The sequence below is a fragment of the Notolepis coatsorum genome (genome assembly GCF_963971535.1).
Source record: "Notolepis coatsorum genome assembly, chromosome: 16".
Lineage (NCBI taxonomy): Eukaryota > Metazoa > Chordata > Actinopteri > Aulopiformes > Paralepididae > Notolepis > Notolepis coatsorum.
This window is the reverse complement of record NC_140180.1, coordinates 106,724,474-106,747,839: the sequence shown is the minus strand read 5'-3', so window position 1 is coordinate 106,747,839 and position 23,366 is coordinate 106,724,474. Positions and strand designations below refer to the sequence as shown.

The window sequence follows — 23,366 nt, the reverse complement described above, 5'->3', positions numbered from 1 at the left end:
GCTCCTTTCTGTCATTAATTTCTATGCTACAGACGCGAAAGCGTTTTAGCGCTCTCGGCGGCCAGCGTTTTTGGGCGGAGCGCTCCCAGCGCATAAAGTTGAAACTAGTTCAACTTTTGGAGAGGAGCGCGCTCATCAAGGTAACTTTTTTCGACCGACCAATCAACATCGAGCAAGTTGTCGCGAGACTCAGGAAAACGCTCTTAGCTTTTATTTTTTGCTTTTCAAAGCGGTCCGTCTTGAAAAAAACGTCCCCGGTGGACATGGACACAAAGCCTTAAAGCCCAACTTGCAGGTTAAACCCTACTCTGCAATTATGGGTAGTTTACATCATTGGTATCTAATTTAATTTTTTATTTTTTTCCATTTGACGCCGGAAATTTCACTCAGAAATGGTTAAAAAGGTCCACGCACGAATAACATGCACGAGCAAATCTAAAAGCTTATCAGACGCTAGCACGGCCGTGACGTCACTTCAGGAAACGTATGCCTTATGCCCGTCCGGGTCATAGTACTACTCGATATATGGCGCTGGCTAACGTTAGCATTATGTCTACTGTCGTGAACCATTTGAGATCGGGGCATGTAGAGGAGTTTGGGGAACGAGTAAAATCATGTGCAGGTCCTCTTCTCAGACCTGTGTGGCAAAGCACTGCACACGCATCATGCAAGCTACACGTCGCTGCATGTTGATCAATGGTGGCCCACTCGGTGCATCACAGTGGGCTACTATTGTGCTAACAACGTGCCGCGGCGTCCGGCTTGTCGGCCGGCATGAGTGCTCGATTTGGGGTGGTTCTCTCCTCTTTGTGTGCCCCCGTTCTCGCGGGTGTCCTGCCGGGGAGCTTGTGGACGCGACAACAGCGGCGGCCGTAGGGTGTTTGAGCCTGTAGCGTTAGTTAGCTCATTGCTATCGTGTACCACTAGCGTTACGGGGGGCTCGAGCACCCTACGGCTGCCGCCGTTGTCGCGTCCATGGGCTCCCCGGCAGGGTACCCGTGGGGACGGGGGTGTACAGAGAGGAGAGAACCATTTTGTGTCGGGCGTTCATGCCGGCCAGCGAGCCGGACGTCGGGATATGTTGTTAGCACAATAGCTACCAAGCTAAGCTATGTTAGCTTCTAACGGTGTATACACAATATGTACAACGACACAATGATTTACATTATTACAAATATGGTAACGTGGTTGTGGCTTTTACAAATAGTGGTTAGCTTTAGAGATGGATGGCTATGATCACGGAGCAATAGTGTTGTTAGGTGAAACAGATACATTTTCATTCGGCTAGTAGTAGCAAGGCTCTCTGCCTGCAGTGCCTGCCACTAGCTGTGTGTGACTCTCAGAGCCCCCTGGTGAGCCCCCTGGTGCCCTGCACCTCTTGTGACGACATAATTTCGATTACACGTGCACGTTATGAACCATTGATTAAAATATCCACGTGCGTGGTGATTGTGTTGGGCAGACAAAATGTTTGATAAAAACGCTAAAACTGGATCAATTTCAATACATTTTTTTTCCTTCTTCATGAAAGTCACCGTTGGCCTAGTCCACATTGTTTATTGAACAAAAATACAACATGAAGGTTGGCCTTTAACCAGCGCACCTCCGAGCTGCTTCTATAGAAAGTAGGTTCGTGGCTGCCACAGGCTTGCCCCTTGAGAGGATTCTCCGGCGCTGCAGCTGGACCATACTCGCTAGTCGCTCGCCTGCTCCACAGGTTACATGAATGCGCCGGTGGGGGTGCGCGCGCGCCTGCGGAGTCGGTCACAAAAGCAGAAGATTTTAAACGAGCTGGACTGGTCGCCGCGCGAGCCTCCTGCACACAGAGCTGGACGCGTCACCGCGCGAGCCTCCGCAGTCCGCACACAGAGCTGGACAACAAGTCACCGCGCGAGCCTCACAGCAGTGCACACAGAGCTGGACTGGTCACCGCGCGAGCCTCTCCACAGTCCACACAGAGCTGGACTGGTCACCGCGCGAGCCTCTCCACACAGAGCTGGACTGGTCACCGCGCGAGCCTCCTGCACACAGAGCTGGACGCGTCACCGCGCGAGCCTCTCTCTCCCACACAGAGCTGGACAGGTCCACGGATTACAGCCTGCCACTCTTCCACCAGGGAAACAAGAGAGCGGACCGGTCTGTTGGTTTTGGGTGGATGTTGATTAATCGCGGTCTCTGAACTATTATTATTATTATTATTATTATTATTATTTTAATTTTAATTTTTTTTTTAATTATTATTCGGAGTTATTTATTTTGAAGCGCAATAATCATATAATGGTAACTTTGGGGGGATAAGTGACTGAAACCCTCAGTCATCTGGAGTCGAGGTTCTCTTTTAACTAACATGTCATTCCCCGTGTTTTGGACCCAACTGTGGATTTCTTTGCGACTAAACTCGTCGCCATGAAGAGTTACTGAGTTGTTCGGTCAGCAGGAGCTGCTGAATCGTCGCCGGGATGCCGCGCCTGCTCAGCTGCCTGCTGCTGGGGTATCTGACCTGCAACCTGCGGATCTCGGACGCGCAGGGGGAGTACTGCCACGGCTGGCTGGACGGTAATGGGAACTACCACGAGGGCTTCCAGTGTCCCGAGGACTTCGACACCGCGGACGCCACCGTGTGCTGCGGCTCGTGCTCCCTGCGCTACTGCTGCGCCGCCACGGACGCGCGTCTGGACCAGGGGAGCTGCACCAACGACCGGGAGGTGGAGGACACGGAGTTCGCAGCGCGTAAGTTCAGTCTCCTCTCTCTGTCTCCGGTGCAGCGCGTGAGTTTAGTCTCTCTCTCTCTCTCCGGTGCAGCGCGTGAGTTCAGTCTCCTCACTCTCTCTCCGGTGCAGCGCGTGAGTTCAGTCTCCTCACTCTCTCTCCGGTGCAGCGCGTGAGTTCAGTCTCCTCTCTCTCTCCGGTGCAGCGCGTGAGTTCAGTCTCTCTCTCTCTCTCTCTCTCTCTCTCTCTCTCTCTCTCTCTCTCTCTCTCTCTCTCTCTCTCTCTCTCTCTCTCTCTCTCTCTCTCTCTCTCTCTCTCTCTCTCTCTCTCTCCGGTGCAGCGCGTGAGTTCAGTCTCCTCTCTCTCTCTCCGGTGCAGCGCGTGAGTTCAGTCTCTTCTCTCTCTCCGGTGCAGCGCGTGAGTTCAGTCTCCTCTCTCTCTCCGGTGCAGCGCGTGAGTTCAGTCTCTCTCTCCGGTGCAGCGCGTGAGTTCAGTCTCCTCTCTCTCTCTCCGGTGCAGCGCGTGAGTTCAGTCTCCTCTCTCTCTCCGGTGCAGCGCGTGAGTTCAGTCTCCTCTCTCTCTCCGGTGCAGCGCGTGAGTTCAGTCTCCTCTCTCTCTCCGGTGCAGCGCGTGAGTTCAGTCTCCTCTCTCTCTCCGGTGCAGCGCGTGAGTTCAGTCTCCCCTCTCTCTCCGGTGCAGCGCGTGAGTTCAGTCTCCCCTCTCTCTCCGGTGCAGCGCGTGAGTTCAGTCTCCCCTCTCTCTCTCTCCGGTGCAGCGCCGGTGCAGCGCGTGGGAGGCACTACTGCTATAGGATGTCTAACCGAGCAAAGTCACAGAAACGACACGCAATTAATATACAGCCTGCATAACACTGCAACAAAACCTTGTAACTGTGTGTGGTTTTACAAAGTCTACACAATGGGAAAGCATTAAACCAATCATCTGTCTAAACCTCGTAACTCTATTCGCCCTCAAATCTGTGTTCGTTTTTTTCATCTGCTGAAAAGTTGGGTTTTTGGAGTTACAAGGTTTTGTTCCGCCAGCAGCGACAAGTCAAATCAACTTGAGTTTGGAAAAAATGGGGGACATATGGGCATAGACTCCTAAAACTGACCTAATACTCGCCCATCAATCTTGAATAAATACATGACCACCCCCTATTTATTAATGTATAGCCCGTCACGGCCACCTAATGGGATTTGAATCATGGACGTTTCAAAGTCTCCATTGTTTTATGAAGATATACACGCAACAACAGTATATCTGGATCACCATCTTCCATATCTTTAGAAGCTCTGGTTGTAATGTGTGTGAGACACCTGCTCCCTCTCTGCTTTAAGGCTGTATTTCACCGCAGAAGAGGGGGAGACGTCACTCCTCCGGTGCCACACCTGCAGCTTGTCACTCAACGTTACACCGCTGAAGCAAATGCAATTAAAAACCTCGAGTGAAACCGATATCCCACCAGATCCCCCGGTGAAAACAAGTGGGCTGACTTTACACACAGCAGCCAGCCAGCGCTGTCCCGGTTAACCCTTTCACTGCCACCCGACAGCCGGTTAACCCTTTCATTGTGACAATACAGAAGGTTAGCCCTTTACTATCACACAACCGACGGCGATGCTCCATCATTAGCATCATTAGCTCCGCGGATGCTAATGATGGAGCATCGCCGTCGGTTGTGTGATAGTAAAGGGTTAACCTTCTGTCGTGTGGCAGTGAAAGGGATGTACTGTGTATTCAACTGTTACGCACAAGTAGGCATATTGTGTATTTATTCCCTAATTTCACACACATTCATTTTGGATAGTCAGCTCTCAATTTAGCTAAATCAAGGTTAGGCCCTATATAACACAGGAGTGTATTTCCTTAAATTGCGACAAAGTTTAACTCACATCCATTTGTCTTACTTGTGTTTGTTATTCAAAGTTTATCCATTGGATTTTTTTTTGGGTCAAACTTCTAATTTCCCGAACGGATAAGGTCTAATATAGGCTATACCGACAGTAGGCCCATCGACACAATTTCCTCTTTTTTCTCTATGAAAATAAATATACTTTGAACTTAGGATTTCCTGCTTTGGCATAAATTAGTTTTCTAGGCGTAACCCGAGTTTAGAGTAGACAACAGAGTACAGCAACTTGCAATGGGCCTGGTCTACAAGATACACTATACGACTAAGGTACCCATGTACATGTCAAAATACTTCCCAAAGGTCAGTGAATACCACAACCACAACACCAGAGGAAGCTCAACAAATCATGTTAAACCCAGATTCGGCTCAAACAAGGGACTAAACACGTTCCTGCCATTTTGTCACAGGAAAGATTTGCCTCTAGGATGGAACCCAGGTAGGTAATTTCATCTTTCCTTGTGACAATATTGTCACCCACTGTAACTGAGAAGCCGTCGGTCTTGCTGAGTTTGTTATTTGAACCGAAGAGAATGGACTCTGTTTTGCCCATGTGTAATGATAGTTTGTTATCAGCGAGCCATATGCAGATTTTGCCTAGTTCCGAGCTGAGGGTTTTTTCAACCTGCAACTTGTTCTTGTCAGAGACCAGCAGGGCTGAGTCGTCCGCAAACAGGAACAAGTTGCAGTCACAAGCTGACGACATGACATTTACATAAATTAGGAACAGTAGCGGTCCTAGTATGCTTCCTTGTGGAACACCACAGTTCACTGTGAGGGGGGGGGGGGGATAGAGTACCGTTTACCTCCACCATCTGTTCTCTCCCCTCCAGGTAGGATTGCATCCAGCTCACTGATAAACTATCAAAACCAATTGCTTTTAGCTTGTCAATCAGTTTAACTCACATCCATTTGTTTTACTTGTGTTTGTTATTCAAAGTTTATCCATAGGATAAATTTTTTGGGTCAAACTTCTAATTTCCCGAATGGATAAGGTCTAATATAGGCTATACCGACAGTAGGCCCATCGACACAATTTCCTCTTTTCTCTCTATGAAAATAAATACACTTTGAAGGATTTCCTGCTTTGGCATAAATGAGTTTTCTATAGGCGTAACCCGAGCTTTCTGTCTGAATCGGGGCATTTTCTTTTTAGAAAGAGTTGCTTCTGTACTGAGTTTTATTACTTATTTATGATGGATTTTCAACTATGGTGACATTTTGAAGCGCTTGCAACCGACAGGCCTAGTAGTCTCGAGGAACAAATATACATTTAACCGAATATCACAGACGAAGTCACAATACCTAGTTTATAACTATAGATTAAGAACAGCATCGGTAATTTATAACTGCATATTAAGAACATAATGTGGTATTTAATCATTTGAATGCACAAAAGTGATGAGATAATTAGTATTTAGCTTTTAGAGTTCTCCACATTCTTATTCGTGAAATATGCCATTGTCTGAAGAACAATAAAAAAAAACTGAATATATTTTGTATTAGGCTTACAAACATATATACAGGGCTTAAAAAAAATTATTCTGTGATTTGGGCTTTAAAGGAATTTAAGAGTCAGCTGAATGTATCACTGGGAAGCGAAGTAGAAGCCATTCTGGAAGAATTTCCCTGCACTTTCAGAGTAACTCATGGTTAATTACAAATAGTTCCTCATTAGCTCCAGGTACTTAATCGTTATTGTGTTGAACAGATTTTATTCTCCAAATACAATCAAATGTACTCCGTCTCTTCATGTACCAGTGGTGCACAGATATACAAGTTTACAGTACAACAGACACACACACATTACAAATATAATATAAACAAGTTTACAGTTCCACAGTACAACAGACTGGTTACCTGTACACAAATTTAATAAAACCTATAGTATTCCTGTTTTTCTTTCTTCACAAGCACCAAATACTATAGTAATACCGGCGTAGTATGTATATGGTAAATGGTAATACCACACTAATATTATTTCTCGAAAATCCCACTATATTAATGCTATCGTGAATCACTACAGTATATCTGAGTAGTATATCTGTGATTAGTATATACTGTAGTGAGTAAGTATATCTCAGTAGTATATATCTCAGCAGTATATATCTCAGTAGTATATATCTCAGTAGTATATATCTCAGTAGTATATACCTCAGTAGTATATATCTCAGTAGTATATATCTCAGTAGTATATATCTCAGCAGTATATATCTCAGCAGTATATATCTCAGTAGTATATATCTCAGCAGTATATATCTCAGCAGTATATCTCAGTAGTATATACCTCAGTAGTATATATCTCAGTAGTATATATCTCAGTAGTATATCTCTCAGTAGTATATATCTCAGTAGTATATATCTCAGCAGTATATCTCTCAGTAGTATATATCTCAGCAGTATATATCTCAGTAGTATATATCTCAGTAGTATATACCTCAGTAGTATATATCTCAGCAGTATATGGGGGCTTTCTCACTAACCATTCGGGGTCGAATCACAGCCCGATCACACCCAAAAAGGGTGTGTCCGTCCTACTGAGAATGCGTCCCTGGGGACGCTGATTCGCTCCAAACCTGGACCGCTGAAATAGGTGGTTCCGGGTGCGCGCCAGTGGGAGCGGGGGGCGTGGTGTGCGAGCTTGTACCAAAACACGGGAGAGGCTTGCTGTATCAACTTGCTGACACACACAACGACATTACTGTAATGCTTTCATGCTTGCTTGAATTTTGGGCAGATAAAAACATACAGCAACAACTGGATAATACCCATGGCAATTTGGCGAGTTCAGACCTCAACCAAACAAGCATGTTGAGCCTCACGGCTGAAAACATGAAGCCACGTTACAAGCACAAGACTTCCCTGGCTCGCATTAGGCCTGGCCATTTTTTGCCATTGCTATGTCTACTATACATTGGTTTCTTGTTCGAATGCATTTATTTCTATTAGACCAGTGGTGCCCAACCAGTCGGCCGTGATCGACCGGTAGATCAATGACATTCAATATAATTGCCGCAAGCGATGGGCTAATGTTAGCTGCTAACTAGTAATAAATAGGCTAAGCTAACTAGCGTTAGCTTAGAGTTAACCCTGGAAAATGCTCAAAGCGGACTCCACGACACCAGTTCCATTCGTGAGAAAAGGGGGGTGGGTTATATTGACAAGGCTTGACAACAGAGGTTCAAATATAACTTCATATTTATTTATATATTTATTTGTTTCTTTATATCAGCATCCAGTTTCCACCACCGTATGTTAAACTCTTCCTGTGTTGACGTTAGAGCGTGACATCATCGCTACGGCAGCTTACACGCTCAAAACGCAAACCGTAAACAAAACCCAGAGCGCACCAAGACTGCAGTGTGTACGCAAACTAGATGGGGGAGAGGGAGGGGGGAAGTTCGCACCCAAGGACGGAACGAGGACGGAGCGGAGCTGATTCGACCCCGAATGGCAGTGAGAAAGCCCCCTATATCTCAGTAGTATATATCTCAGCAGTATACCTCTACAGTGTGTTGTGTACTGCATGTAGAAAAGGCAGGCCCCAGTAACAGCTCTCTCTCTCTCTCCCCTGCAGAGCCCCAGTAACAGCTCTCTCTCTCTCTCCCCTGCAGAGCCCCAGTAACAGCTCTCTCTCTCTCCCCTGCAGAGCCCCAGTAACAGCTCTCTCTCCCCTGCAGAGCCCCAGTAACAGCTCTCTCTCTCTCCCCTGCAGAGCCCCAGTAACAGCTCTCTCTCCCCTGCAGAGCCCCAGTAACAGCTCTCTCTCTCCCCTGCAGAGCCCCAGTAACAGCTCTCTCTCTCCCCTGCAGAGCCCCAGTAACAGCTCTCTCTCTCCCCTGCAGAGCCCCAGTAACAGCTCTCTCTCTCCCCTGCAGAGCCCCAGTAACAGCTCTCTCTCTCCCCTGCAGAGCCCCAGTAACAGCTCTCTCTCCCCTGCAGAGCCCCAGTAACAGCTCTCTCTCTCCCCTGCAGAGCCCCAGTAACAGCTCTCTCTCTCCCCTGCAGAGCCCCAGTAACAGCTCTCTCTCTCCCCTGCAGAGCCCCAGTAACAGCTCTCTCTCTCCCCTGCAGAGCCCCAGTAACAGCTCTCTCTCTCTCCCCTGCAGAGCCCCAGTAACAGCTCTCTCTCCCCCCTGCAGAGCCCCAGTAACAGCTCTCTCTCCCCCCTGCAGAGCCCCAGTAACAGCTCTCTCTCTCCCCTGCAGAGCCCATCTATGTGCCCTTCCTGATGGTGGGCAGCATGTTCGTGGCCTTCGTGGTGGTGGGCTCCCTGGTGGCTGTGTACTGCTGCACCTGCCTGCGGCCCAAGCAGCCCACCCAGCAGCCCATCCGCTTCTCGCTGCGCAGCTGCCAGGGGGGCGAGACCATCCCCATGATCCTGACCACGGCGCCCCCCAGCCTGCGCACGCCGTCGCGCCAGTCCAGCACGGCCACCACCAGCTCCAGCTCGGCGGGCGGCAGCAGCTCCGTGCGCCGCTTCTCGCAGGGGGGTCAGGGCCAGGGGGGGGGCCAGCTCCACGGCTGCCTGGTGTCCTCCTCCTCCACGCCGCCCCCGCAGACGCTGCCGCCTCCCCCGTACATGTCCCCCGCAGGGGGGGTGCAGGGCGGCATCCCCCACCCCCACCCGTCCACCCACAGCCACAACCACAGCCACAACCATAACCACACGCAGCAGCTCCAGCTGCACCCTCCCCACCCCCACCCCTCGCAGGGCGCAGCGTTCCTCCTCCCCCAGCAGTACTTCTTCCCCCTGCAGCCGGAGAGCTTCTCGGGGGCCAAGGGCTTCGCCGACTTCAGCCAGAGCTGACTGGTCTCCCTGGACGGGAGGGGAAGCCAGAGGCTTACAGAGAGGCCAGTGTGGCACTGATCTGAGGTGGCGAGGCGGACACACACAGAGACACACACACAGATACACACACACAAACACACACACATAGAGATACACACACACACACACACAGATACACAGATACACACACACACACAGATACACACACACACACACAGATACACACACAGAGATACACTCACAGATACACACACAGAGATACACACACACACACACACATACACATAGATACACACACACACACACAGATGCACACACAGAGATACACTCACAGATACACACACAGAGATACACACACACACACACACAGAGATACACACACAGATAGATACACACAGAAACACACACTCACAGATATACACACAGAGAAATACACACACAGATACACACACAGAGATACACACACACAGAGACACACACACACACAGATACACACACACACAGAGAGATACACACTTATACACACACACACAGATACACACACCACTCACTCCAAAACAAGAGAAGCCAGAAGCCAGAGGCCAGGATGCCTCTGAGTGACGGCTGGATACTGAGTGAGTGAGTGGAGGACGCCCTGAGATAAAGGAGGTAAAGGTCAAAGGTCACCACCAGGACGGCGCGCTGGGCGTCAGGGTCTTTATCCCCCAGATATCAAGCCTTTTGTAACGACGAAGAGGACAAACAGGACCTATCACTGCCATGGTGTTTTAATGACGAACAGGACCTATCACTGGTGGTGTTGTAATGATGAACAGGACCTATCACTGCCCGTGGTGTTTTAATGATGAACAGGACCTATCACTGCCCGTGGTGTTTTAATGATGAACAGGACCTATCACTGGCCATGGTGTTTTAATGACGAACAGGACCTATCACTGCCATGGTGTTTTAATGATGAAGAGGACCTATCACTGGCCATGGTGTTTTAATGACGAACAGGACCTATCACTGCCATGGTGTTTTAATGACGAACAGGACCTATCACTGCCATGGTGTTGTTTTAATGATGAACAGGACCTATCACTGGCCATGGTGTTTTAATGATGAAGAGGACCTATCACTGGCCATGGTGTTTTAATGATGAAGAGGACCTATCACTGCCATGGTGTTTTAATGATGAAGAGGACCTATCACTGCCATGGTGTTGTTGTAATGACGAACAGGACCTATCACTGCCATGGTGTTTTAATGATGAACAGGACCTATCACTGCCATGGTGTTTTAATGACGAACAGGACCTATCACTGCCTGTGGTGTTTTTTTTAATCGTATGCACTTTTTTAAATATTCATTCATATTGTAAACAATGTTGTCTGTCTTCCCTTCATTTTTGTTCCATCATGTTGTTTTGTTCTTCGACGGCTGTTCACCATCCTGGCTACTTGGTGACGATGTTATCGATGAAAAAAACAAACTGTGGTGGAATTCTCTCCAGAAAAGAACAACTCAACATGGACTGTTTGAATTGTAAACAAATGTACAGGACAGACGTTGGAAACCAGGGGATTAACATGTCGATTTATGACAATCTGAGGACCTCTGAAAGAGGCAGGAACTGCTATAGAGAAGTATTGTATATGTTGAGGTTAAATGAGTACTTGTGCAGGACATTTTCTACAGGTTAAATGAGTACTTGTGCAGGATATTTCTACAGGATAAATGAGTACTTGTGCAGGATATTTCTACAGGATAAATGAGTACTTGTGCAGGACATTTCTACAGGATAAATTAGTACTTGTCCAGGATATTTCTACAGGATAAATTAGTATTTCTACAGGATAAACGAGGCACTATTTGTCAGAGTGGACATATCTGAATTATTCCCTATAAAAGTTACAAAAATAAACTCAAAAACTGTATCTTCCAAATACTCTCTGTGTTCAATGCTCTCTGTGTTCAATACTCGGATGATTGGGTGAATATCATTTGTCATTCAACTAAATCAAATGAAGGGGGTTTCACTTCAAAGCTACAGTATCTGTGTTTGAAAAGGTTTAGGCTTTTAGGCCTAATTTTCCTTGCTCCATATTTAAAAAATACAAAACTATTTTATTGACATGTCTAATAAACATAGCAACATAGCTAATAACCTCAATACCCCATCAAGCAAACAATCATTTTATCAGAATACAGTACAGTAGATTACAGTAGAAGGCATTTTGTCCAAATGTTGTATACCTGTTTTATTTCTTTATTTTTTTTTTAAAAGAAACTAGAAAATATTAAATGTAGAAGTGTTTCTGAGAATGGAATGGAAGGCTCCGCCCCCATTGCTCTAAAACCAATAGGAAGCCAGAGTGGCTGGAGACACACACACACACACAACAGCTTCCCCTACCTGTCACTCAACCCCACGGCAGACTTCACGGCAGGAATGCGAGGCTGAGACCCGTCATTGTCGGTGCTCAGAGAGCATGGCGCGCTCAGTGTTAAAAACAACTGGTCCCAGAAATACAAGCGTTTTGTGTCGCAGCAACAGGTACGGCCAAAAAGACCCCAACAAAGGCTGCAACTGTTCCCCGGGTTATGCAAGTGTGAAATAAGACTTTTCCCCTTCAATGCTACTGGTCACATGCCAAATTATGTCTCGATTCTCTTACATTCACATTTGAAGGATGTTATTTTAGTCCATGTGTAGTTGAGAGTAGACACCTTTAGTTATGTTGAAAGTTGTGAATGTTTTTCGGGGGGTATCTCCAGAGACACCCACCACTCCCCCCTCAGATACTCTAAAGATAGACACAGAACACTGGAATAATCAGTTAAAGGGACACTTCACCAGAAAACAATGCTGATCTATTTTGCACATAATCTCACACACATCCAAAAACTATAAACAGTTGTGCATGCATTAATTTAGTTTGGGAGTTGAGAGTAAATGAGTTGGAATATGGCCACCAGTGATGTCATCAGTGTTGCGTTAATTACAGCTCAATGAAATGATAAAGTAGCAGTTCCTAGGTATTGCTATTTTTTCATTTACATCATTTCTTTGAGCTGAAATTATGTAGATGCAATCATAAAGCAGAATATATGTCTATTATACTCATCATGAAGCAGAATATAGGTCTATTTACTCATAAAGCAGAATATAGGTCTATTTACTCATAAAGCAGAATATAGGTCTATTTTACTCATAAAGCAGAATATAGGTCTATTGTACTCATCATGAAGCAGAATATAGGTCTATTTACTCATAAAGCAGAATATAGGTATATTTACTCATAAAGCAGAATATATGTCTATCTTACTCAAAGCAGAATATAGGTCTGTTTTACTCATAAAGCAGAATGTAGGGCTATCTTACTCATAAAGCAGAATATAGGTCTATTATACTCATCATGATGCAGAATATAGGTCTATTTACTCATAAAGCAGAATATAGGTCTATTGTACTCATAAAGCAGAATATAGGTCTATTTGACTCATCATAAAGCAGAATATAGATCTATTGTACTCATAAAGCAGAATATAGGTCTATTTGACTCAAAGCAGAATATAGGTCTATTTTATTCATCATAAAGCAGAATATAGGTCTATTTTATTCATCATGATGCAGAATATAGGTCTATTTGACTCATAAAGCAGAATATAGGTCTAATTGACTCATCATAAACATTTATATTTACATAGTCATTTAGCTGACACTTTTATCCAAAACATACAAGTTATGTACAACAAATCAGCAGGAAGGGTACAACTCTGTCAGCTAATAATAACATATCTATCTTCTAAGGTCATCATTACCAACGTAAACAAACCTTTTACAGCCATAGAATATAAACACAATTAAAAACTAATATTTACCTGCCGTCTAGTGACCCTTGTATCAAGAGCTCAGCCAGTCAACTAGAATTAAAAGGGCTGTCGCACGTCGCAGCACGTTTGCCCTCGTCTGTCACGCTGTGTTATTGTCTATGAACCAACACGTCGGTTGAAAGCTAAAATGGCCATTGTTTGATTGACACCCTACTTGACCCATTACGTGCTTCCAATTTCGGGTTATAAGACCAAACGGCCAACGAGCGTCAGTTTCGAAAAAGTAACCACCTCCTGGTCACCTCTGGTGGTGAAAATAATTTACAGCTTTTGTAGCTAATGAAATTCTGGAAATGACGATAATACGATATATGACGTGAGGGATATTTCCGAAGATATACGTGTTTTTTTCTCTGGCGAAAGAAGAAGACTCCTGCGACCCTGCAAGTGCGAATGCATTGGTGCCGACGGCCATTTTGGATAAACAAACCTATACATACCATTAGAAAAACATGTGTAAAACACTCATTTTCTGTGGTATTGTTATCAACTTTGGACCTGTACTGTAGATAAGACTTCAGGCTATGGACCCATTTTGTTTTCCAGCTAATACCTCTCAGCTGGAACTCTAATAATTTCCAGGCGTAATAATTCAGACGTAAGTAAAAAAAGAAAAACCTTTATGTCAGTGTGTTCAAACCTCTGTAACCACAGTAGCACTCAAGAGTGATTATTCCTGTTGTGGAAGACAATTCTGAATGTTTCCTTTCAAAAGAGGCCAGACGCATGTGCTATAAATGGTTCAAGAATAGCTTTCAAATGACTTTGGGTATGCAATCGACAGGCGTTTTATGCTAAATGTGCAGGACTGTTAATTAAAGACAGTAGAGGAGGAATACTTTAACCCTTTCACTACCACACTACAGAAGGTTAACCTTTCACTACTTCAACTTCAAACTACTTTATTTTCCTTTCGGAACTTCATTTGTGCAGTTGTTAAAAGACAAACATACAGTCACAATACATAAGACACTCACCACTATAAAAAACACCAACTACATTAAAACTACAGTACTTAAAAAGCATGAAATATTAAAATCCATATGAAGCAATTCTATATGTATATAAATAATAATAATACTAATAATAATAATAATACGTATACCAGGTGGAAGGGGAGTCTATTGTATAGTCCAACATCCTTGGGGGGGGGCAGTCCGACCTCCACCAGACCTAAGCGATCAGCAGTCTGATGGAGGTTGGCACGAAGCTACCTAAGCCCCTTTTATTCAGTGTTGAAGCTCTGTATCGATGGCCTGAGGGCATTAGTTTGTAATGGGTGTGAAGGGCCTTCTTAACTGTCCGTTTCTTGTGGATGCTGCGGAGTGGCTCCTGGTCCTTCCCAATGATCTTGCTGCTGATCTTAACAACCCTGTTGAGAGGTTTCCGGTTGATGGCATGCATCACTCCAAACCATGATGTGATGTTAAAGGACATTATTGATTCCACAAAGGAGTTGTAGAAAGCCTGCAGGATTGATGGTCGGACCTGAAGCTTCCTCATCTTCCTGAGGAAGAACAGTCGCTGTTGGCACTTAGAGTTAATACTCTCTGCGTTGGTCTTAAAGGCAGGGTTCCCACAGACATTGCTAAATGAAATTCAAGGACTCAAGTACTTTTCCAAGCACTATTTTTCATTTAAAAGGATACAATTCACTTTTAAATAAATGTTCTCTTTTGAAAAAAAAAATCGGATCCAATATTTATGGATTAAAACCACAGTTACACCTTAAATAAAGAGAAAACATTTCTTGATTCAGAACAATTTTATCATGGATGAACAAAACTTTCAATGCGAATTGTTGATTTGAATTTCAACTTTTTAAGCACCTTGTTAAATTTTTTTGCTGTTTTCAAGGAATTCCAGGCCTTGACTACTCTTGGTGGTGCCAAGGTATTTGTACTCCTCAACACGCTCCATTGTCTGGCCATTTCTCTCCAGAGCCGAGGGAGTTGTCGGATCACGCCTGAAGTCCACCAGCAGTTCCTTTGTTTTGCTGGGGTTTAGGTCCAAGAAGTTGTTCTTACACCACTCTGAGAACCTGATCATTTCTCCAATGATGCGGTCATTGGAGTTGGTGGTGTCAACGATGACTGTGTCATCAGAGTACTTGATGAAGAGCATCTCAGGGTCTGAGCTGCTACAGTCGTCGGTGTACAGGGTGAACAGGACTGGTGAGATGACAGATCCCTGTGGTGCCCCGGCGGATACAGTTCTGTTGGAGCTGTAGTTACCGTTGAGTCTAACGGTCTGGTGTCTATTTGTGAGGAAGAAGAGAATGAGCAGTATGAGGTGGGGGTTGACATTCATCCGGAGGAGTTTCTGTCCCATCAGATGAGGTTGCACGGTGTTGAATGCACTTGAGAAGTCCACGAATACCATCCTGACAAAGGACTTGGGCTTCTCCAGCTGTGTGTAGGTGTGATGCAGCAGGGTTATCACTGCATCATCCACACCACTCTGCTGCTTGTATGCAAACTGGAGTGGGTCTGTGAGTCCACTAACCTCCCTCTGTAGCTGAGGTAGAGTGGGTCTGTGAGTCCACTAACCTCCCTCTGACTGTAGCTGAGGTAGAGTGGGTCTGTGAGTCCACTAACCTCCCTCTGACTGTAGCTGAGGTAGAGTGGGTCTGTGAGTCCACTAACCTCCCTCTGTAGCTGAGGTAGAGTGGGTCTGTGAGTCCACTAACCTCCCTCTGTAGCTGAGGTAGAGTGGGTCTGTGTGCCCACTAACCTCCCTCTGTAGCTGAGGTAGAGTGGGTCTGTGTGAGTCCACTAACCTCCCTCTGTAGCTGAGGTAGAGTGGGTCTGTGAGTCCACTAACCTCCCTCTGTAGCTGAGGTAGAGTGGGTCTGTGAGTCCACTAACCCTCCCTCTGTAGCTGAGGTAGAGTGGGTCTGTGAGTCCACTAACCTCCCTCTGTAGCTGAGGTAGAGTGGGTCTGTGTGAGTCCACTAACCTCCCTCTGTAGCTGAGGTAGAGTGGGTCTGTGTGAGTCCACTAACCTCCCTCTGTAGCTGAGGTAGAGTGGGTCTGTGAGTCCACTAACCTCCCTCTGTAGCTGAGGTAGAGTGGGTCTGTGAGTCCACTAACCTCCCTCTGTAGCTGAGGTAGAGTGGGTCTGTGTGAGTCCACTAACCTCCCTCTGTAGCTGAGGTAGAGTGGGTCTGTGAGTCCACTAACCTCCCTCTGTAGCTGAGGTAGAGTGGGTCTGTGTGAGTCCACTAACCTCCCTCTGTAGCTGAGGTAGAGTGGGTCTGTGAGTCCACTAACCTCCCTCTGTAGCTGAGGTAGAGTGGGTCTGTGTGCCCACTAACCTCCCTCTGTAGCTGAGGTAGAGTGGGTCTGTGTGAGTCCACTAACCTCCCTCTGTAGCTGAGGTAGAGTGGGTCTGTGAGTCCACTAACCTCCCTCTGTACTGTAGCTGAGGTAGAGTGGGTCTGTGAGTCCACTAACCTCCCTCTGTAGCTGAGGTAGAGTGGGTCTGTGAGTCCACTAACCTCCCTCTGTAGCTGAGGTAGAGTGGGTCTGTGAGTCCACTAACCTCTGTGATGGGAATGTTATCTATACATCTGTGTGCAAATACATATTCGACTGTTCCTTTAAGTACTCTGAGAGAGGATGACTTTTGACCTAAATCTTTTCCTCTTCTAGCAAGGTTATCTTCCCAGCCAGCCAAAGCAAGCTGGTGTTATTACTTCCTCTCTACTGAGAACCCAGTTTGTTTATACTTTCATCATCATATCTGATGTATAATGTTACGTCTTGCAAGTGTGTATTAATGTACGTTCTGCCCAGACCTCTTGGTCACTTTGCTGGTCAGACTCTTATGTGCGAACATGAGGTCTCTGATTGTAAACTGAACTTTCATTTGTGGCCACAGATGAAATAAACTATGTTTTCTATTTTTAATAACCTCCCTCTGTAGCTGAGGTAGAATGAACCTTTCAAAGCCCTTCATCACCAGAGATGTTAAAGCTACAGGGCGGGAGTCATTATTGCAGGTGGGGTTACCTTTCTTAGGGACTGGGCAAAGGATGGAGGACTTCCATATGGTTGGTATGGAGTGTTCAGACAAGGATCGGTTAAAGAGGTTACAGAAGACCTCAGCCAGCTGCTCATGACAGACCTTCAGCAAGCGCCCACTGATGTTGTCAGGACCTGGGGCCTTGTGAGGGTTTGTTCTCTTGAGCACCCTTTCCACCTCCCTAACCCTTTCGATCTCCCTAACCCTTTCCACCTCCCTAACCCTTTCCACCTCCCTAACCCTTTCCACCTCCCTAGGGTGAAACTCTAGGTTGGTGCTAGTCGCTGCTTTACACAGGAGATTGGTGGTGAGCTCCTCCCTCTCCTGAGTGAAGGTGTGCGTATCAAACCTGCAGTAGAAGCTGTTCAGGTTCTCTGCAAACTCCACACATTCCTCTGTTCTTAAATGGGACGGGCGGGAGTCTGTTGTTTTGCAGGCCAGCAAGTGTCTCGACACCTTTCCAGACATCTCTGGCTTTGCCCTCCTGGAAGAGCCTTTCCACCTTCTCCTTGTACTCCCTTTGGCCTCTTTAATGTCCTTATTTAACCTGGCCTGAATCAGTTTAGCCTCAATCCTGTTTCCGGAGGTGAATGCTATTTATTTTTTCTCGATTAAGTGTATGTTTTAGCTTCTATGTGATCCAGGGTTTATTGTTTGAAAAAACAATAAAGTATTTTTTGGAATAATCATGTCTTCACAGAGGAGAATGTAGTCAGTAATGACCTCAGCAGCCTCCTCCAGACCGGCCCCATCTGGTTCCCAGTCAGTACATCATCGCAGGCCTGCAGAGTCTCACAGCCTCCTCACTCCACTGCTGCACCTGCCTTTTGACAGCTCCCTCTCTTTGTAATGTAGTGCCTGCAAAGCAGTGGTTAACCGTCTGTAGTGTGGTAGTGAAAGGGTTAACGCTTTGTTGTGTGGCAGTGAAATGGTTAACCATTTGGTAGTGAAAGGGTTAAGGTGATGCATCACATTCACACCACCAAGTCATTACAACACATGGGCCGTCAAAACAGAATTATATGTTTTTCTTTGTTTGAAGGGTTGAATTGGTTGAGTTACTGGAATATGGAGAGGGGGCAGGCGGGCAGAGGGGGCAGCGGGGGCAGAGAGGGCAGGAGAGCAGAGGGGGCAGAGGGGGCAGGCGGGCAGAGGGGGCAGGCGGGCAGAGGGGGCAGGCGGGCAGAGGGGGCAGGCGGGCAGAGGGGGCAGGCGGGCAGCGGGGGCAGGCGAGCAGAGAGGGCAGGCGGGCAGAGGGGGCAGGAGAGCAGAGGGGGCAGGAGAGCAGAGGGGGCAGGAGAGCAGAGGGGGCAGGAGAGGAGAGAGGGCAGGAGAGGAGAGAGGGCAGGAGAGGAGAGGGGAGGAGAGCAGAGAGGGCAGGAGAGGAGAGAGGGCAGGAGAGCAGAGAGGGGGCAGGAGAGGAGAGGGGGCAGGAGAGGAGAGAGGGCAGGAGAGGAGAGAGGGGGCAGGAGAGCAGAGAGGGCAGGAGAGGAGAGGGGGCAGGAGAGGAGAGAGGGCAGGAGAGGAGAGAGGGCAGGAGAGCAGAGAGGGCAGGAGAGGAGAGAGGGCAGGAGAGGAGAGAGGGCAGGAGAGGAGAGAGGGCAGGAGAGCAGAGAGGGCAGGAGAGCAGAGAGGGCAGGAGAGGAGAGAGGGCAGGAGAGGAGAGAGGGCAGGAGAGGAGAGAGGGCAGGAGAGGAGAGAGGGCAGGAGAGGAGAGAGGGCAGGAGAGGAGAGAGGGCAGGAGAGGAGAGAGGGGGCAGGAGAGGAGAGAGGGCAGGAGAGGAGAGAGGGCAGGAGAGCAGAGAGGGGCAGGAGAGGAGAGAGGGCAGGAGAGGAGAGAGGGGGCAGGAGAGGAGAGAGGGCAGGAGAGGAGAGAGGGCAGGAGAGGAGAGAGGGCAGGAGAGGAGAGAGGGGGCAGGAGAGGAGAGAGGGCAGGAGAGGAGAGAGGGCAGGAGAGGAGAGAGGGCAGGAGAGGAGAGAGGGCAGGAGAGGAGAGAGGGCAGGAGAGGAGAGGGGGCAGGAGAGGAGAGAGGGCAGGAGAGGAGAGAGGGCAGGAGAGCAGAGAGGGCAGGAGAGCAGAGAGGGCAGGAGAGGAGAGAGGGCAGGAGAGGAGAGGGGGCAGGAGAGGAGAGAGGGCAGGAGAGGAGAGAGGGCAGGAGAGCAGAGAGGGCAGGAGAGCAGAGAGGGCAGGAGAGGAGAGAGGGCAGGAGAGGAGAGGGGGCAGGAGAGCAGAGAGGGCAGGAGAGGAGAGAGGGGGCAGGAGAGGAGAGAGGGCAGGAGAGGAGAGAGGGCAGGAGAGGAGAGAGGGCAGGAGAGGAGAGAGGGGGCAGGAGAGGAGAGAGGGCAGGAGAGGAGAGAGGGCAGGAGAGGAGAGAGGGCAGGAGAGGAGAGAGGGCAGGAGAGCAGAGAGGGCAGGAGAGCAGAGGGGGCAGGTGGGCAGAGAGGGCAGGAGAGCAGAGAGGGCAGGAGAGGAGAGAGGGCAGGAGAGCAGAGAGGGCAGGAGAGGAGAGAGGGCAGGAGAGGAGAGAGGGCAGGAGAGGAGAGAGGGCAGGAGAGGAGAGAGGGGGCAGGAGAGGAGAGAGGGCAGGAGAGGAGAGAGGGCAGGAGAGGAGAGAGGGCAGGAGAGCAGAGGGGGCAGGAGAGGAGAGAGGGCAGGAGAGGAGAGGGGGCAGGAGAGCAGAGAGGGCAGGAGAGGAGAGAGGGCAGGAGAGGAGAGAGGGCAGGAGAGGAGAGAGGGCAGGAGAGGAGAGAGGGCAGGAGAGGAGAGGGGGCAGGAGAGCAGAGAGGGCAGGAGAGGAGAGAGGGCAGGAGAGGAGAGAGGGCAGGAGAGCAGAGAGGGGGCAGGAGAGGAGAGAGGGCAGGAGAGGAGAGAGGGCAGGAGAGGAGAGAGGGCAGGAGAGGAGAGAGGGGGCAGGAGAGGAGAGAGGGCAGGAGAGGAGAGAGGGCAGGAGAGCAGAGAGGGCAGGAGAGGAGAGAGGGCAGGAGAGGAGAGAGGGCAGGAGAGGAGAGAGGGCAGGAGAGGAGAGAGGGCAGGAGAGCAGAGAGGGGGCAGGAGAGGAGAGAGGGCAGGAGAGGAGAGAGGGCAGGAGAGGAGAGAGGGCAGGAGAGGAGAGGGGGCAGGAGAGGAGAGAGGGCAGGAGAGCAGAGAGGGCAGGAGAGGAGAGAGGGCAGGAGAGGAGAGCGGGGCAGGAGAGGAGAGAGAGGGCAGGAGAGGAGAGAGGGCAGGAGAGCAGAGAGGGCAGGAGAGGAGAGAGGGCAGGAGAGCAGAGAGGGCAGGAGAGGAGAGAGGGCAGGAGAGGAGAGAGGGCAGGAGAGCAGAGGGGGCAGGAGAGGAGAGGGGGCAGGAGAGGAGAGAGGGCAGGAGAGCAGAGAGGGCAGGAGAGGAGAGAGGGGGCAGGAGAGGAGAGAGGGGGCAGGAGAGGAGAGAGGGGGCAGGAGAGCAGAGAGGGCAGGAGAGGAGAGAGGGCAGGAGAGGAGAGAGGGCAGGAGAGGAGAGGGGGCAGGAGAGGAGAGAGGGGGCAGGAGAGCAGAGAGGGCAGGAGAGGAGAGAGGGCAGGAGAGGAGAGAGGGCAGGAGAGCAGAGGGGGCAGGAGAGGAGAGAGGGCAGGAGAGGAGAGGGGCAGGAGAGGAGAGAGGGCAGGAGAGGAGAGAGGGCAGGAGAGGAGAGGGGGCAGGAGAGGAGAGAGGGCAGGAGAGGAGAGAGGGCAGGAGAGCAGAGAGGGCAGGAGAGGAGAGGGGGCAGGAGAGGAGAGGGGGCAGGAGAGGAGAGAGGGCAGGAGAGGAGAGATGGGGCAGGAGAGCAGAGGGGGCAGGAGAGGAGAGAGGGCAGGAGAGGAGAGAGGGCAGGAGAGGAGAGGGGGCAGGAGAGGAGAGAGGGCAGGAGAGGAGAGAGGGCAGGAGAGGAGAGAGGGCAGGAGAGGAGAGAGGGCAGGAGAGGAGAGAGGGGGCAGGAGAGGAGAGGGGGCAGGAGAGGAGAGAGGGCAGGAGAGCAGAGAGGGCAGGAGAGGAGAGAGGGGCAGGAGAGGAGAGAGGGCAGGAGAGGAGAGAGGGGGCAGGAGAGGAGAGAGAGGGCAGGAGAGGAGAGAGGGCAGGAGAGCAGAGAGGGCAGGAGAGGAGAGAGGGGGCAGGAGAGGAGAGAGGGGGCAGGAGAGGAGAGAGGGCAGGAGAGCAGAGAGGGCAGGAGAGCAGAGAGGGCAGGAGAGGAGAGAGGGCAGGAGAGGAGAGAGGGCAGGAGAGGAGAGATGGCAGGAGAGGAGAGAGAGGGCAGGAGAGGAGAGAGGGCAGGAGAGCAGAGAGGGCAGGAGAGGAGAGAGAGGGCAGGAGAGGAGAGAGGGCAGGAGAGCAGAGGGGGCAGGAGAGCAGAGAGGGCAGGAGAGGAGAGAGGGCAGGAGAGGAGAGCGGGGCAGGAGAGGAGAGAGGGCAGGAGAGGAGAGAGGGCAGGAGAGGAGAGAGGGCAGGAGAGCAGAGAGGGGGCAGGAGAGGAGAGAGGGCAGGAGAGGAGAGAGGGCAGGAGAGGAGAGGGGGCAGGAGAGGAGAGAGGGGGCAGGAGAGCAGAGAGGGCAGGAGAGGAGAGAGGGCAGGAGAGCAGAGGGGGCAGGAGAGGAGAGAGGGGGCAGGAGAGGAGAGAGGGCAGGAGAGGAGAGAGGGGCAGGAGAGGAGAGAGGGCAGGAGAGCAGAGAGGGCAGGAGAGGAGAGAGGGCAGGAGAGGAGAGAGGGCAGGAGAGGAGAGAGGGCAGGAGAGGAGAGAGGGGCAGGAGAGGAGAGAGGGCAGGAGAGCAGAGAGGGCAGGAGAGGAGAGAGGGCAGGAGAGGAGAGAGGGCAGGAGAGCAGAGGGGGCAGGAGAGGAGAGAGGGGGCAGGAGAGGAGAGAGGGCAGGAGAGGAGAGAGGGCAGGAGAGGAGAGAGGGCAGGAGAGGAGAGAGGGCAGGAGAGGAGAGAGGGCAGGAGAGGAGAGAGGGCAGGAGAGGAGAGAGGGCAGGAGAGCAGAGAGGGCAGGAGAGGAGAGAGGGCAGGAGAGGAGAGAGGGCAGGAGAGGAGAGAGGGCAGGAGAGGAGAGAGGGCAGGAGAGGAGAGAGGGCAGGAGAGGAGAGAGGGCAGGAGAGGAGAGAGGGCAGGAGAGGAGAGAGGGCAGGAGAGCAGAGAGGGCAGGAGAGGAGAGAGGGCAGGAGAGGAGAGAGGGCAGGAGAGGAGAGAGGGCAGGAGAGGAGAGGGGGCAGGAGAGGAGAGAGGGGGCAGGAGAGGAGAGAGGGCAGGAGAGGAGAGAGGGCAGGAGAGGAGAGAGGGCAGGAGAGGAGAGAGGGCAGGAGAGGAGAGGGGGCAGGAGAGGAGAGAGGGCAGGAGAGGAGAGAGGGCAGGAGAGGAGAGAGGGCAGGAGAGGAGAGGGGGCAGGAGAGGAGAGAGGGGGCAGGAGAGGAGAGAGGGCAGGAGAGCAGAGAGGGCAGGAGAGGAGAGAGGGCAGGAGAGGAGAGAGGGCAGGAGAGGAGAGAGGGCAGGAGAGCAGAGAGGGCAGGAGAGGAGAGAGGGCAGGAGAGGAGAGGGGGCAGGAGAGCAGAGAGGGCAGGAGAGCAGAGAGGGCAGGAGAGGAGAGAGGGCAGGAGAGGAGAGCGGGGCAGGAGAGGAGAGAGGGCAGGAGAGGAGAGAGGGCAGGAGAGGAGAGAGGGCAGGAGAGCAGAGAGGGGGCAGGAGAGGAGAGAGGGCAGGAGAGGAGAGAGGGCAGGAGAGGAGAGGGGGCAGGAGAGGAGAGAGGGGGCAGGAGAGCAGAGAGGGCAGGAGAGGAGAGAGGGCAGGAGAGCAGAGGGGGCAGGAGAGGAGAGAGGGGGCAGGAGAGGAGAGAGGGCAGGAGAGGAGAGAGGGCAGGAGAGGAGAGAGGGCAGGAGAGCAGAGGGGGCAGGAGAGGAGAGAGGGGGCAGGAGAGGAGAGAGGGCAGGAGAGGAGAGAGGGCAGGAGAGGAGAGAGGGCAGGAGAGGAGAGAGGGCAGGAGAGGAGAGAGGGCAGGAGAGGAGAGAGGGCAGGAGAGGAGAGAGGGCAGGAGAGCAGAGAGGGCAGGAGA

The 23,366-nt window shown here is 50.3% G+C and overlaps 1 protein-coding gene across 1 annotated transcript; it reads left to right on the top strand.

Annotated features, from left to right (window-relative positions):
- Positions 1-1,894: 1,894 nt before the first annotated feature.
- On the top strand, positions 1,895-11,267 carry shisa3 (shisa family member 3). Its single transcript, XM_084331883.1, has 2 exons — positions 1,895-2,730; positions 8,830-11,267. Exons 1-2 carry the CDS (start codon positions 2,460-2,462, stop codon positions 9,429-9,431), a joined length of 873 nt encoding a protein of 290 aa, XP_084188009.1. The 5' UTR covers positions 1,895-2,459; the 3' UTR covers positions 9,432-11,267.
- Positions 11,268-23,366: the final 12,099 nt, after the last annotated feature.

Excerpts from the sequence above, each read along its gene's own strand:
- shisa3 (XM_084331883.1), top strand. The coding sequence starts at position 2,460 with ATGCCGCGCCTGCTCAGCTGCCTGCTGCTGGGGTATCTGACCTGCAAC. Across the intron at positions 2,731-8,829 it reads GGACACGGAGTTCGCAGCGC|AGCCCATCTATGTGCCCTTC; the intron begins GTAAGTTCAGTC and ends TCTCCCCTGCAG.